The sequence below is a fragment of the Chiloscyllium plagiosum genome, unplaced genomic scaffold (genome assembly GCF_037043375.1).
Source record: "Chiloscyllium plagiosum isolate Xiang-an unplaced genomic scaffold, Cpla_swu_hap1 HiC_scaffold_13, whole genome shotgun sequence".
Taxonomy (NCBI): domain Eukaryota; kingdom Metazoa; phylum Chordata; class Chondrichthyes; order Orectolobiformes; family Hemiscylliidae; genus Chiloscyllium; species Chiloscyllium plagiosum.
In genome coordinates this window covers 83,627,657-83,642,754 of record NW_028270151.1, presented here as the reverse complement: position 1 = coordinate 83,642,754, position 15,098 = coordinate 83,627,657, and the positions used below count along the sequence as shown (strand labels likewise).

At 44.0% G+C, this 15,098-nt stretch overlaps 1 protein-coding gene across 1 annotated transcript in view; it reads right to left on the bottom strand.

Moving 5' to 3' along the window:
* stk25b (serine/threonine kinase 25b) overlaps nt 1-15,098 on the bottom strand; it is an 89,540-nt gene that overhangs the window by 5,001 nt on the left and 69,441 nt on the right. Inside the window, exons 6-10 of the mRNA XM_043701777.2 lie at nt 14,788-14,973; nt 10,948-11,093; nt 5,171-5,282; nt 2,286-2,357; nt 52-188 (exon numbers count right to left, since the gene is read on the bottom strand). Coding sequence (XP_043557712.1) covers nt 52-188; nt 2,286-2,357; nt 5,171-5,282; nt 10,948-11,093; nt 14,788-14,973 — 653 coding nt within the window. The remainder of the gene's footprint in view (nt 1-51; nt 189-2,285; nt 2,358-5,170; nt 5,283-10,947; nt 11,094-14,787; nt 14,974-15,098) is intronic.

The window sequence follows — 15,098 nt, the reverse complement described above, 5'->3', positions numbered from 1 at the left end:
ACTCCTTTCACCTCGTCAATGTATGTGTGAATGTGGCTTGCTTTCACTCACCTTCGTACCCGCTCCACCATGTGCGCTACCAGTTTGTCTGAAATACCTGGGCAGGACTCCTCCGCCAGGTTAAACGCATTCTCCAGCTCTTCAATGGCACCCAGATTCCCACCGCTGAGTTTGTGCTTCTCTTGTAGCTGCAGCAGAATAAAACAAACACCATTAAAATGGATCATTGAGCCATTGCCAGGAGACAAAACAGCATGTAGTCAATAACTGAAATCCCTATGTTTAAGGCTGCTAAAGTCCACTCATACGATATAAGACATAGCAGCAGAAATTCAGCCATTCGGCCCACTGAGTCTGCTCTGCCATTCAATCATGGCTGATAAGTTTCTCAGCCCCATTCTCCCCTTGACAACCTCTCAGAATCTATCTATCTCAGTCTTAAATATACTCAATGACCTGGCCTCCAAAGCCTTCTGTAGCAGTGAATTCCACAGATTCACCATGTTCTGGCTGAAGTTTCTCCTTATCGCCATTCTAAAAGGTCTTCCCTTTACTCTAAGGATATGCCCACGATTCCTAGTCTCTCCTACCTATGGAAACATCTTCCCAACATCTACTTAGTCCAGGCCATTCAGTATTCTGTATGTTTCAATTAGAGCACCCCTTAATCCTTCTAAACTCCCTCGGGTATAGACCTAGAGTCCTCAAACATTCCTCAGATGTTAAGCTTTTCATTCCTGGGACCATTCTCGTGAACCTCCTCTGAACACGCTCCAGGGCCAGTACATTCTTCCTGAGAGATGGGGCCCAAAACTGTGCACAATACTCTAAGTGTGGCCTGACCAGAGCCTTATAAAGTCTCAGAAGTACATCCCTGCTTTTATATTCAAGTACTCTCAAAAGTAATGCCATCATTGCATTTGTCTTCCTAACTACTGACTCAATCTGCCAGTTTACCTGCACTTCAGATTTCTGAATTTTCTCCCATTTGGAAAGTAGCCCTCCCTACCAAAGTGCATGACCTCACACATTCCCATGTTGGTACTCCATCTGCCACTTCTTTGCCCACTCTCCTAACCTGTCCAAACCCTTCTGCAGCCTCCCCACCTCCTCAATACTACCTGTCCCTCTACGTATCTTTGCATCATCTGCAAACTTAGCCAGAATGCCCTCAGTTCCATCGTCTAAATCGTTAACGTATAAAGTGAAAAGTCATGGTCTCAACACTGAGCCTTGCGGAACACCACTTATCACTGGCTGCCACACTGAGAAAAACCCTTTTATCCCCAATCTCTGCTTTCTCCCAGACAGCCAAGCTTCTCTTTGCCAAGGATCAGAACCCACCACATGGAGAATCAGGGTGAAGGATAAACCTCCTTGGTACAATATACTATGTTGTGCCAAACAGCTGCCTGGATGAGTTTAATTTGACAGCGATGTCAATGAGACCTAAGAAAACATCCAGAGGTGACTCTGGCAACTAAATGGAATTAGATGACGGATGAGAGCTAGTACTTGTATTTTTCCTTTGACTTAAAAACAGAAAAGGCTAGAAATACAGACGAGGGTGACTACGTTTGAAGAAAAAGCAGATTGGTGGTTGGATATGGTTTCTCAATAGCTATGCCTTCTCCTCAAGAGGAGGGATCTGAGCTTCTTTCTGAAACCTTATTTCATGGCCAACCCCCATTTCCAAGGGTGATCGACAGAAGAGATCGACCCTCCTTACACTGACTAATGACAGGAGTTAGCCTCCTGGTATCTGTACATCAGTAGTTTCTATGCAAAGAGTTTTCTTTGAACATACTGAAAACCCAGTAGAATGGGAATGGTGTACTGGACTCTTCCTCTTTGCTGGCTGGTTATAAATCCAGGCCATACCGATGGGATTGAGGGGAAGGAACTGGTTGGAACAATGTTGAGGTATGTTAAGGTATGAATGCAGCCAGACTGTCAGGATGAAAGCATGTTCTCTCTCAGCACTTTGCCACCCTAACAGAACTCTCAAAGTGGATAAGCTACTTTTTATTAAATTATGTTCACCTTAGTGAGTTCTGTCGATTCCCACATGATATAAATATCGGAGCGGGGAACATGTGTGAGTTAGTGATGTTAACGAAGATAGGAAACCACTCTCTCATATTAATGTCTGCTGATATTAATGAATAGGAGAAAGATTATTTGTGACTCATGTCTTCGAAGTCAGTTACTTTAAGTATTTCAGCTGATGTATATAAGCAGGCACACTCACAAGCACATTCGGTCACTAACAGTGGCTGCATTACCTCTCTGAACATGGGGTTGACCAGGGTTGTCAAGCACTTTGATTTTGGCTGTCGCTTCATGGGCTCCAAGGGCTGCATCAAAACAAATTACAAAAAAAAGTCATCAATCCAATAGACAATCTTTCCTAATATTACTCGGTCTATCCGTCGCTGCTTATCCCACGGGTTAGTTTTCTCTTGCTTCTCCCTTCCCCATCTGCTTAACCATAGAATACTGAGTAATGACACCTGTTTCTGAACCAGTGGAACTTGTTATCTTTCTTGGGGGTCCCCTGTTCATACAATCTACAGGCTTTTTAAAGCTCTACTTGAGCATCACTTAACCGTTAGCAAGTGCTCTCAGTAACCTTCCTCTCTGCACTCCTGATCTTGGTAGTCACCCAAAATATCAAGAACAGACTGTTAATTGTATGATGTTTTCGCTGCAGGCAATCACTGTTTGAAATTTGTTATTTGATTTTAAAAATAATAATTCCTTTCTTCACCCTCCTCCAAATCCTCAAAACACTGACTTCTTAATGTGGCTCCAAATCCTTGAACGCGTTGCTTCTCAAATCCATGCTGACCCTTTCTGAAACTCAAAGATCAGGTCACACCATTCTGGTCTTTCTGAAACTCAAAGCTCAGGTCACACCATTCTGGTCTTTCTGAAACTCAAAGCTCAGGTCACACCATTCTGGTCTCCGCTTCTAGCACAGCACTGCAACGGCCCTAGTCAAAGTCCCAAGTGACTTCTCTGTGAGCACGGTACATTCTCCCATCATCTCCTCCTCTCTGATCAACCACACCATTGTCGTCCTTCAGTGTTTCTCTCCTGTTGTTGTCCAGCTCAGTGGGACAATCCACATGAGGTTCTACTCTTAGCTAAGCTCTTCCAGGGGTTCCCCAAAGTTCTATCTTCCCCTCTCTCATTGGCTTTTGGTTTCTCAGATGCACCATCCAATGAAACGTGGCTCACTTCCCAATGCACATTGGCAACAAAAAGCTCTATTACTCCATCACAACTCTTGACCTCTTGACTTTGTGTTACTGGATTCTTCAAGTATCCAGTCTTGACTGAGCTACAACCTCCACTAAAAACTATTGATAAGATGGAAGTCAACATGTTCGGCTCCCAATGCAAACTCAATTCTCTGATCACTGGTTCCAATCCTTCCCCCTGGTCATTGCTTCAGTTTGAACAGGACTGTTTGCAACCACAACATTCCATTCAAATATGGCTCTAAATCCTCTTCATTACCAAGGCCATCTCTGATTGCCTCTACCCTTCCCTTAAAAGGCAGGTGAGCTTTAGCCTAGAGAGTTTTAATACTCTTCTGGCCTGGTCCATCCAACATACTCTCAAAATGTTGGTACATGTAAACTTCTGCTGGAGGGCCAGTACCTTAACCTTCATCAAGTTCCACCCATATCCTCACTCAACTACACTGGCTCCTGGTCCTGCAATGCATCCAATTTGAAATTCACAATTCCCATGTTTAATTCCTTCATTGCCTTTCCCTTCCATATTCTACAGCCTTTCCCAGGTTTGCAGCATTCCCTCACCAAGTGAAAACTCTCCATTCCGGAGGCTCCCACCTCTCCTGTGTTCCTCCTCGTTGTTGTGTCTGCGCTTGGGCCCAATGCTATGATATCTCCAATAAGTTTTCTGTCTTTCACTCCTCCTTTACTACCACATTTAAAACCCATTTCTTTGATTAAACCTTTATTAGTGGGCGGCACGGTGGCACAGTGGTTAGCACTGCTGCCTTGCAGCGCCAGAGACCCGGGTTCAATTCCCGACTCAGGCGACTGACTGTGTGGAGTTTGCACATTCTCCCTGTGTCTGCGTGGGTTTCCTCCGGGTGCTCCGGTTTCCTCCCACAGTCCAAAGATGTGCGGGTCAGGTGAATTGGCCATGCTAAATTGCCCGTAGTGTTAGGTTAAAGGGGTAAATGTAGGGGTATGGGTGGGTTGCGCTTCGGTGGGTCGGTGTGGACTTGTTGGGGTGAAGGGCCTGTTTCCACACTGTAAGTAACCTAATCTAATTACCCCTCTCAATACGGCAGTTATTCTCCCCACCCCCATTCACCAACCTATTGTACTCTTTGCTACCTTCCCCCATCCTCCTCTCTGACCTATCAACTCCATCCCCACCCCCATTCACCTACTGTACTCTTTGCTACCTTCTCCCCAGCACCGCCCCATTTATCTCTCCACCCTGGAGGCTTCCTGCCTCTATTCCTGATGAAGACCTTTTTCCCGAAATGTCGATTTTCCTGCTCCTCAGATGCTGCCTGACCTGCTGTGCTTTTCCAGCACCACTCTGATCTAAACTCGGTGTTTATTTTTGTCTAGTTTTGCTTTTCTAGCACTTTACCATGGGGAACTTTCCTACATTAAAAGCTCCATGAGTTATGTCATTTTGCAAACAAGATGCCCAGTTTCAGTGGCATTAAAAGAACACAGATGTGAAGACGGAACTTGTGAAAACCTTTGAAGTAATTATGAGAGAGTATGGTCATGAAAAGATGACTTATCCAACTGGGGTGGAATGACTTTTTCAGATACATTATTTCCATATTGCACACATTCATTGGCTAGCTCATTATTTCTGGTACTTGGGAATAAAATATACTGGGAAGACACTCCCAGTATATACGAAGGAATTCACTCCTGCCCCAGAGACTGTCTGAATCTCTCCTGGTTGAGGGACTGAAGATGAAATGTACTTCGCCACCTTTCACACCATTGCAGCACCTGGAGAACTTCAAAGCATACTATAGCACACCCCATTCTACCCTGTAAGTCCTCAAAGAGTGCATCACTGCTGAAAACTGCTTGAATTGCTTACAGTAACAGTAGTAGGGAGAGGGTGCTGAAAAGAGACTAATTCACAGACTCACCTTCTGAGAAGTCGGAACAGGCATTCCGTTCTGAAGCTTGCTTAACGTACTGGGACGTACAGTGGGGAACGTCCAAACTGGGCACTGATCCCGTTCATCTGCGTCAGCTTCCCTACAAACAGATAGTCAGGTCTCTGAACATGCTTATATCTTCCAACATAAGCTCTCCAGCTCAGATTTATACATTAGTTTCAATATTTCCACTCAACGCACACCCCTGCTTTCCCCCATTTCCTCAGCCTAAACAAAGATGCTTTGTCTCTGCTGAACAGTGATCCTTGGGTAAGGTACCAGTGACATGGCTAGGAACAGGGAGAAGGTCCTGAAAGCAGAATCCACGGGCTGCTCACAATCTATATCAAATGATTTGAAGGTCGGCATCAAATGTAGTATTTCCAAATTTGTAGATGATACAAAGCTCAGCAAGAATGTGTTATGAGGAAGATGTAGAGCAGCTTCAGTAACATTTAGACAGTCTTTGTGAATGGACAGGAACATGGAAGATGGAATATAATGTTGAAAAATGAGAGGTTATCCAGTGAGGTGCGAAGAACAGACTGCGCAGAGTACTTCTTGCCAATAAATCACTGAAAGCTAACAAGCTATTAAGGAAGTTAACTGAATTAAGGAAGTCTTAATTGCAAGAGCATTAGAGTTCAGCAGTAGTGAAGTTTTGTTTCATTCACATATGGAAATGTGTTGCTGGAAAAGCGCAGCAGGTCAGGCAGCATCTAGGGAACAGGAGAATCGACGTTTCGGGCATTAGCCCTTCTTCAGGAATGAGGACAGTTTGTCCAGCAGGCTAAGATAAAAGATAGGGAGGAGGGACTTGGGGGAGGGGCGTCGGAAATGTGATAGGTGGAAAGAGGTCAAGGTGAGGGTGATAGGTCAGACTGGGGTGGGGGCGGAGAGGTCGGGAAGAAGATCTCAGGTTAGGAAGGCGGTGCTGAATTTGATGGATTTGACTGAGACAGGCTGGGGGGAGGGGAAATGAGGAAACTGGTGAAATCCGAGTTCATCCCTTGTGGTTGGAGGGTTCCTAGCCGGAACATGAGGCGTTCTTCCTCCAACCGTCGTTTTGCTGTGGTCTGACGATGGAGGAGTCCAAAGACCTGCATATCCTTGGTGGAGTGGGAGGGGGAATTGAAATGTTGAGCTACAGGGTGGTTGGGTTGGTTGGTCCGGGTGTCCCAGAGGTGTTCTCTGAAACGCTCCGCAAGTAGGCGGCCTGTCTCCCCAATATAGAGGAGGCCACATCGGGTGCAGAGGATGCAATAGATGGTATGTGTGGAGGTACAGGTGAATCTGTGGCGGATATGGAAGTTTCCTTTGGGGCCTTGGAGGGAGGTGAGGGGGGAGGTATGGGCGCAAGTCTTGCACCTCCTGCGGTTGCAGGGGAAGGTGCCGGGAGTGGAGGTTGGGTTGGTGGGGGGTGTGGATCTGACGAGGGAGTCATGGAGGGAGTGGTCTTTACGGAATGCTGATAGGGGAGGGGAGGGAAATATATCCTTGGTGGTGGGGTCCGTTTGGAGGTGGCGGAAATGACGGCGGATGATGCGCTGTACATGGAGACTGGTGGGGTGGTAGGTGAGGACCAGTGGGGTTCTGTCCTGGTGGCGGTTGGAGGGGCGGGGTTCGAGGGCGGAGGAGCGGGAAGTGGAGGAGATGCGGTGGAGGGCATCGTCGACCACGTCGGGGGGGAAATTGCGGTCCTTGAAGAAGGAGGCCATCTGGGTTGTGCGTTTTTGGAACTGGTCCTCCTGGGAGCAGATGCGGCAGAGTCGAAGGAATTGGGAGAATGGGATGGCGTTTTTACAGGGGGCAGGATGGGAGGAGGTGTAGTCCAGGTAGCTGTGGGAGTCAGTCGGTTTGTAGTAGATGTCCGTGTTGATTCGGTTGCCTGAGATAGAAATAGAAAGGTCGAGGAAGGGGAGGAAGGAATCTGAGACTGTCCAGGTGAATTTGAGGTCGGGGTGGAAGGTGTTGGTGAAGTGGATGAACTGTTCAACCTCCTCGTGGGAGCACGAGGCGGCGCCGATACAGTCATCGATGTAGCGGAGGAAAAGGTGGGGGGTGGGGCCAGTGTAGTTGCGGAAGATGGATTGTTCCACATATCCTACGAAGAGGCAGGCATAGCTGGGGCCCATGCGGGTGCCCATGGCTACTCCTTTCGTTTGGAGGAAGTGGGAGGATTGGAAAGAGAAGTTGGCTACTCCTTTCCAGAGTACAACAGGATTCATTCACATAGGAGCTTGGTTGGACTGTACTTGGAGTATCTCAGGAAATACATCATTGCTACACAGGAAGTGCAATGAAGATTCACCAGACCTGTTCCTGGAATGGCAGGACAGCCCTATGCAAAGACAGATTGGGCAAACTGGGTCTGTACTCTCTAGAGTTTTGAAGACTGAGAGGTGATCCCAATGAAATCTACAAATACTTAAAAGTGATAGACTTTCCCTAGTTGGGGAGTTACAATTAGGGGGCACAATTTAAAAATAAGGGTATACCATTTATAGAAATGATTTGGATGTGAACACAGGAGGTATGGTTAATAAGTTTGCAGATGACACAAAAATTGGAGATGTAGTGGACAGCGGACAAGGCTACCTCAGAGTACAACAGGATTTTGATCAGATTGACCAAATAGGCCAAGGAATGGCAGATGGAGTTTAATTTAGATAAACGTGAGGTGCTACATTTTGGAAACTCGAATCAGGGCAGGACTTCTACACTTAATGAGAAGGTCTTGGGGAGAGTTGCTGAACAATAAGACTTTGGAATGTAGGTTCATAGTTCCTTGAAAGTAGACTCACATATAGATAGGTTAGTGAGGAAAGTGATTAGTATGCTTGCCCTTATTGGTCAGTGCATTGAGTACAGGAGTTGGGAGGTCATGTTGCAGTTGTACAGTAAATCAGATAGGCCACTTTTGGAATATTGCGTGTTGTGGTCTCCCTGCTTTAGGAAGAATGTTCTGACACTTGAAAAGATTCAGAAAAGATTTACAAGGATGTGGCCAGGGTTGGAGGGTTTGAGCTACAGTGAGGGGCTGAATAGGCTGGGGCTATTTTCCCTGGAGCATCAGAGGCTGAGGGGTGACCTTACAGAGGTTTATAAAATCATGAGTGACATTGTTAGGGTGATGATTTGAAGAGTTACATTGCACTTTGCTCAAAAACTGCATACGTTCATGTAGAACTCTGAGCTCAAAAACTGCATGAATTTATGTAAAACTCTGATCACACTTTTTAGATTAGAATCAATCTAAACATCAGGTCATAGACAGAGAACACAGGGGGCTAACACCTTCAACATATTGTCTAGCTATCACCATTGTTAACAGCTAACCCGAGAATGCAACTTTAAAAAAAAGGTTTTGTGATTTACACATGAAAGAAGTGAAACTATCACTGTATTCTAACAAATAAAAGGCTTAACAATCAATTTTTCAATGAATAATTTCAGTTACATCACACTGCAAATTTTTGCTATAAATTCTGTGTTACGATCGAGCCCTCCACAATCACCTGATGAAGGAGCGTCACTCCGAAAGGCAGTGCTTCCAATTAAACCTGTTGGACTATAACCTGGTGTTGTGTGATTTTTAACATTGTTAGGGTGAACAGTCAGGTCTTTTGCCCAGGGGAGGGGAGTCCAAAACAGGGGCATAGCTTTAAGGTGGGAGGGGAAAAATTTAAAAGGGGCCTAAGGGGCAACGTTTTCATGCAAAGGGTGGTGTGTGAATGGAATGAACTGCCAGAGGAAGTGGTGGAGGCTGGTACAATTACAACATTTAAAAGGCATCTGGATGGATATATGAATAGGAAGGGTTTAAGAGGGATATAGGCCTAATGCTGGCAAATGGAACTAGATTAATTTAGGATATCTGGTCAGCAAGGATGAGTTGGGTCTGTTTCTGTGCTCTCTCTCTACAACTCTATAACTGGATGAGGAGAATTTGTTTACTCAGAGGATGGTGAATATTTGGAACTGTCTATCCCAGAGAGCTGTGGAAGCTCAGTCACTGTGCATAGTTGAAATAGAGGTTGACAAAACTTGTGACTATCAATGATATAAAAGATTACAGAGACATTGTGGATAAAAGGTATTGGAGTGTTTCATCAGCCATGATTCCATTCGGGGGCAGAGCAGCCTCAACAGACTGCATGGTATTTATGGGTACTTTTAGAAATTTAAAGGTCAGATCACTGTTCTTGAATCATAGACTTCACCAAGTTGCCAGGCAAAATTCTGGGTCAATGGACAGTTAGTTAATTGTAGATTAAGCAGTGCTACATAAACAGAACACTGCAGCTGGGGAAAGAATATCAAAATTAATTGCAAACCTGGCAGCTATTCAGTTGTTGACAGTGCAATTATTGATGAGATTAGTTGTAATTTGCCGGTGTTGCTTTTCATAACTGGACAAGCCTGCCAACACTGACTATCCATATATGGAAGGAATGGATTCCTGCACACTGTAATTGTCTTCGAATAAGGACAGACAACACCTTTTAGTGGAGGAAGGGAGTAAAAGACGAGAAAGAAATCATGAAAAAAAGATTGTGCCCAATGTTGCAATGCCAGTACTGGAATGGGCATTAATTTACTAGACGGAGTAATTTGGGCAGGTTCTTGGTGGCTTCAACATCACAGCTGGCTCCAGTCTTGCCAAAAGTACCTTTTCTCTCCTGAATGTCCTCTCAACTTTCTTTCCCTCAACTTCCTCCCACTCACCCTCTCCTGAAGCCAGTGTTTGTGTTCATCATCCCCATGAGACTTTCCTTAACTTGACAGTACCAAGCTAGCTAGCCAACCCATGGGATGGACAGGGGTGAGACTTCACAGGTCATGCACAATTCCATCCTTACTCTGCTCCCGTACACATCATCTTTGCAGCAGATACCAATCAATATCTTTAAAAAGAAAATGGAGACTTCATTTTATTTCAAAACCACCCTTGTTTGTGACCAATTGTCACCCGGCTGAAGTTCTGCAGACTGGGATGCTAAAAACAGACATTTCAGTTTTCAGCTCTATGTTACATCCAGTGCTGCCTTTATCTATCAGGATGGCTCAAGAACCAACTGTACATTCACACTCACTGTGCCTTTTTCTCATGTACAAGAACCATCTGGGTGGGAAACGGTACGGACCAAGAAAAAATGGTTAGCATCGAGAATTTGGAATGCAGGTGCACTGACTCTTAGAAAACCCCAAGCCCCCTTCGTCCCTTGCGACAGGATTATGCAAAGGAAAGACAATCCATATGTCTATGATAGGAAGATGCAATAAGAAAAAAGTGAAGATGCATAACAAATAGGCATGTTATGAACAAAAAAGGAATTACTATTTGAGGGATTTGTAGGAACATCCTCATAGTGAGGTCAGAGGAATGGCTCAATCGAACAAATAGCTCAACCTTCTGTTTTCTACACAAAGAGAAGCTGGTCACTATTCAACTTTCCCAATTGTAATAATCTCTCAATCCTGATTCAATTCTTGCAAATCTATTTTGCAACCTCTGCAGTGTTTCTATGAGCCTCTATAACACAGAATTGTGGACAATGCTAGGGTTTGACTAAGGTTCTATTTAAGTTTAACGTAATAGTTCCACTTTTCAATTCAATTCCTCAAATGCACATCAGTGTTTATTTCATCCTATCAAACTGACACTTCACTGCTGATCTATCCCACTCTAGTTCTCCCATCTCCTGATCAGTCAGGGTGATGCTACCCCCCACTCATTCACCCCAGGAATCAGGCATACTTACAGGTCTGAATCTTCGGAGCTGGACTCCTCACCATGCCCCTCCGACTTCCAGCGCTTGTAGCGGTCGATCAATTCTGTTAGGTAGGAGGTTTTTTTTGTGTAGCGTTGGATATATTTGTGCTTCAGAAGCTCCTTTGCTGTTGGCCTCTAGAATTTGAAGAAACAGCTGCTGTGGTTATGTTTTACAGTCTCACAGAACCTCTTTGGTTTCCTTATTTAAATATCACTTGCAACATCCTCTCTCTAGCCCACTGGTTCCTCATTTTCTAGCCACACATCTTCCAACTCTCCTCGCTCTCCATTCGTCAGAAAGAATTTTTTGTAAATCTCTGTGTACTGTAACTCCACAACTTTTCTGTTGAAGTTTGATGGCACTTAGCACGTGTCTTTCTTTAGATGATTAGATTAGATTCTCTACAGTGTGGAAACAGGCCCTTTGGCACAACAAGTCCACACCGACCCTCTGAAGAGCAACCCACCCAGACCCATTCCCCTATACATTTATCCCTAACACTACGGGCAATTTAGCTTGGCCAATTCACCTAACCTGCACATCTTTGGACTGTGGGAGGAAGCTGGAGCACCCGGAGGAAACCCACGCAGACACTGGGTGAACGTGCAAACACCACATGGACAGTTGCCCGAGGCGGGAATCGAACCCTGGTCCCTGGCGCCGTGAGGCAGCAGTGTTAAGCACTGAACCACCGTGCCGCCCATCTTGAAACATTCTTGGAAGGAAAGGCCCACAAAGGATACATTTTGCTTAGGACATTCTCCTTATCTTGAAAATACATGGGCATGCCATCAGACTCCTCTGCAAGGTTGCTGAGGAACACTCTGAATCTTTCACTGAGAAGTTGGAAATGGTGTTTAACATGGCCTGTCCCTTTAATAGGTATTGCCTGCTGTAAGGCGGTCCAAATAGGTACAGCCTGGGGTCAAATGTACCTTCCAGAAAAAGGCTAGCTTATCAAGATTTAGAAAGAAAAACCCAAGCAGGGAATGACTGGTTCTCTTTCACATTTGTTTTATACTTTTGCCCCTCTGAACAATGGCATCTAAAGGTTTCATAAATATGAGATCAGATTCAAGACTTTTATGCACATTTGTAAAAGTCCTTTTGTGTCTGCTGCCATAGATTAGATTCCCTACAGTGTGGAAACAGGCCGTTTGGCTTGTGACATTTTTCACATTAACAAAACACCTATTTTGATGCAACAACTTTACCTGGCTTTCTCCAACATTCCGGACTTAAATTTATTCACTGAAGCAGTGGATTTCTTACCCCACCATATTAAACTGCCTTCTAACAGCTTCAGTATAAATACAGAACATGTATAAAATGGAAGCATAGTTGGAAAAGGGAGAGAGAGAGAGAGGCAGGATAAAAAAAAGCAATTCCTTACTCCTAAATGAGAGGGGAGAGTCACCCCGATGTATGGATTACTGCAGGGAGTAACAGTTCTGGAAGGTTTGGAGAGACAGAGTTTGGGTGTAGTTCTGTTGGGAATCACTGAAAGAACGTATCTGTTTTGTGTGTAGTGCACTTCCAATTTCAAATGGCCTGCTGCATACCATAGTCTACACAACTGTTAATAAAAGTTTTCATTTAAAAAACAGAGATTTGCACAGCTCACACAGGTAGATCAATGTGCTCTGCAGAACTTGCTTCATTTTCATAGGGCTTCAGAACTGGATCAGCATGGAAGTTGTTCCTGAATTCTGACACTACAGTTAAGCACACTCTGATAGTTACCTGCTACTGAAACAAAACCTAAATTCACTTCTGATAGTTACTTGTGTGGTACCTTATCAAATGCATTTGGCATTCTATACAGGCAACATCTATAGACACTGCCCTATCAGCCTGTTGGTGATTTCCTCAAATTACATCTAGTAAATCAGTCAGATATGGCAAACCCTTAAAATAAAATAATGTCTGGAACATGGGAGAGAGATTGCAACCTTTGCCTTTTCACATTAAAGAAAGAAGCAGCTTTGCAGCTTCAGGGATGAAAAAGTGACTTTCTTGCTGTTATTCTTCTTTTCCTTGTCATCCCTTTGAATCCTGCTCTGTATTTTAGCAAACTAGATTATGAACTCTCAAGCCACTCCTACAGAAAGTGAAGTATGAGCTCTGCTCTCTTGGAACTCAAGGCTACAGAAGTTTATTATTTAATTAGAGATGGTTCAGAAAAGATTTACGGGGATGTTGCTGGGACTGGAGGGCTCGAGTTAAAACGAGAGGCGGGATAAACTGGGATTTATTTCATAGGAGTATCGAAGATTGAGAGGTGACTTTATAGAGGTTTGGAAAATCATGAGGGGCCAAGATATGGTGAATAGCAAAGGTCTTTTTCCTAGGGTAGGTGATTTCAAAATTAGAGGACATCATTTTAAGATTAGATTAGATAAGATTCCCTACAGTGTGGAAACAGGCCCTTGGGCCCAACAAGTGCACACCGACCCTCCAAAGAGCAACCCACCCAGACCCATTTCCCTCTGACTAATGCAGCTAACACTATGGGCAATTTAGCTTGGCCAATTCACCTGACCTGCACATCTTTGGCCTGGGGGAGGAAACCGGATGAGAAAAGAAAGATATAAAAAGGGACCTGAAGGGCAACATTTTCCACACAAAGGGTGGTTCATATCCGAAATAAGGAAGTGGTACATGCAGATACAATTACAACATTTAAAATACATTTGAACAAGGACATGAATAGAAAGGTTTAGAGGGATATGGGTCAAACACAGGCAATTGGGGCTAGGTTAGTTTGACAAATATGGTTGGCATGGACAAGCTGGACCGAAGTTCCGTGATGTATGACTATGACCTAATCCACTTTGCTTCTCTTGGAGCAACTGATACCGGGACATGTCTCGAATGATAGATTCCAATACTTGTTCTACTACTGATGTTAAACTAATTGGTTCTCCTACCTTTCTTGAGTGAAATTTGAAATTTCCTATTCTAAAAGGCACAATTCCTGAATTTATGGAAGTTGGAAAATCATGACTGAAGCATAGTTTCTTGGGAAGGAATGAGAGGACTGTCAGTACTTGTGACCAAATCAAACAGTCAACAGGAAAAAGAAGAAAAATGGACAGAAAACTAACTTTCCAGTACTAAGCAAAACATAGCATGATGAAGATTTGCCTCACCTCCCCCACCTTATTTTTCTCATACAATCTGCAACCTATTAAAGGACATGCATTTAACAAATTTCATTGATATTCCACTTTTTTATCTGCATAATTTCTGCAGATGCCTTTCAACATTCCTTGTACCTTAAAAAGGTAATAATGTGACTGTTCAGGTACATCTTTATTCATGACCTCTGTTTAACATTTCTTGCTGTCATTCCTGGATGAATAGTAACATTCTTGTCTCAAAGTTAAAAGCTTATAGGTCCATGTCATATTAATTGCCTATTCATGACCTAGTCTGACACTTGTGTAACATTGGGAGTGTGTTGCACTGTTGGATTGCCCGTCTTTCACAATGGATATTAAATGGAGTTTGTTCGAACAGTCCACCTTCTTGGGAAGATGTGGAGAGCAACAAACAATATTCCCGCATGTCTGAGCCAATATTTTAGTCTTGACGAATGCCCTAAACATTACCGTGCCACTTACCTCACTGCTGTACATCAGGGCTTGCTGTGAGCAAGTTGGCTTCACAACCTCACTTCAGATGTGATTTACTGATTGTGGCAAACTTTCAGATAGCTTGACTACACGAAAGGGCTATGAAATATTTCTTTCCTTCTCTAAAACAGCAACACTGAAAGCTCGTTCGGTGCATATAACCCGAAACAAAGCAATATCTTCTACTTACGAATTTGGGATCCTTATTTAAGCAGGCCTCAACAAACTCTTTGAAGGGCTTGCTGTGGTTTCCTTCCAGAGTTGGGGGGTTGTTCTTGGGAATCAGGAAAAGAACTCGCATAGGATGCAGTTCTGAATTAGGGGGTTCTCCTTTTGCTAATTCAATTGCAGTTATTCCAAGGGACCAGATATCTGCCTGAAAATAAACAAGTCAGAGAATAAGAAACTTTAACTTAATACAAGCGCCAAGTTTTCAAAAGAATTCCTGCATTTGCCTCCATTGTAATTAACCAGGGGAAGTTAAGGATAGGATCAAATGAA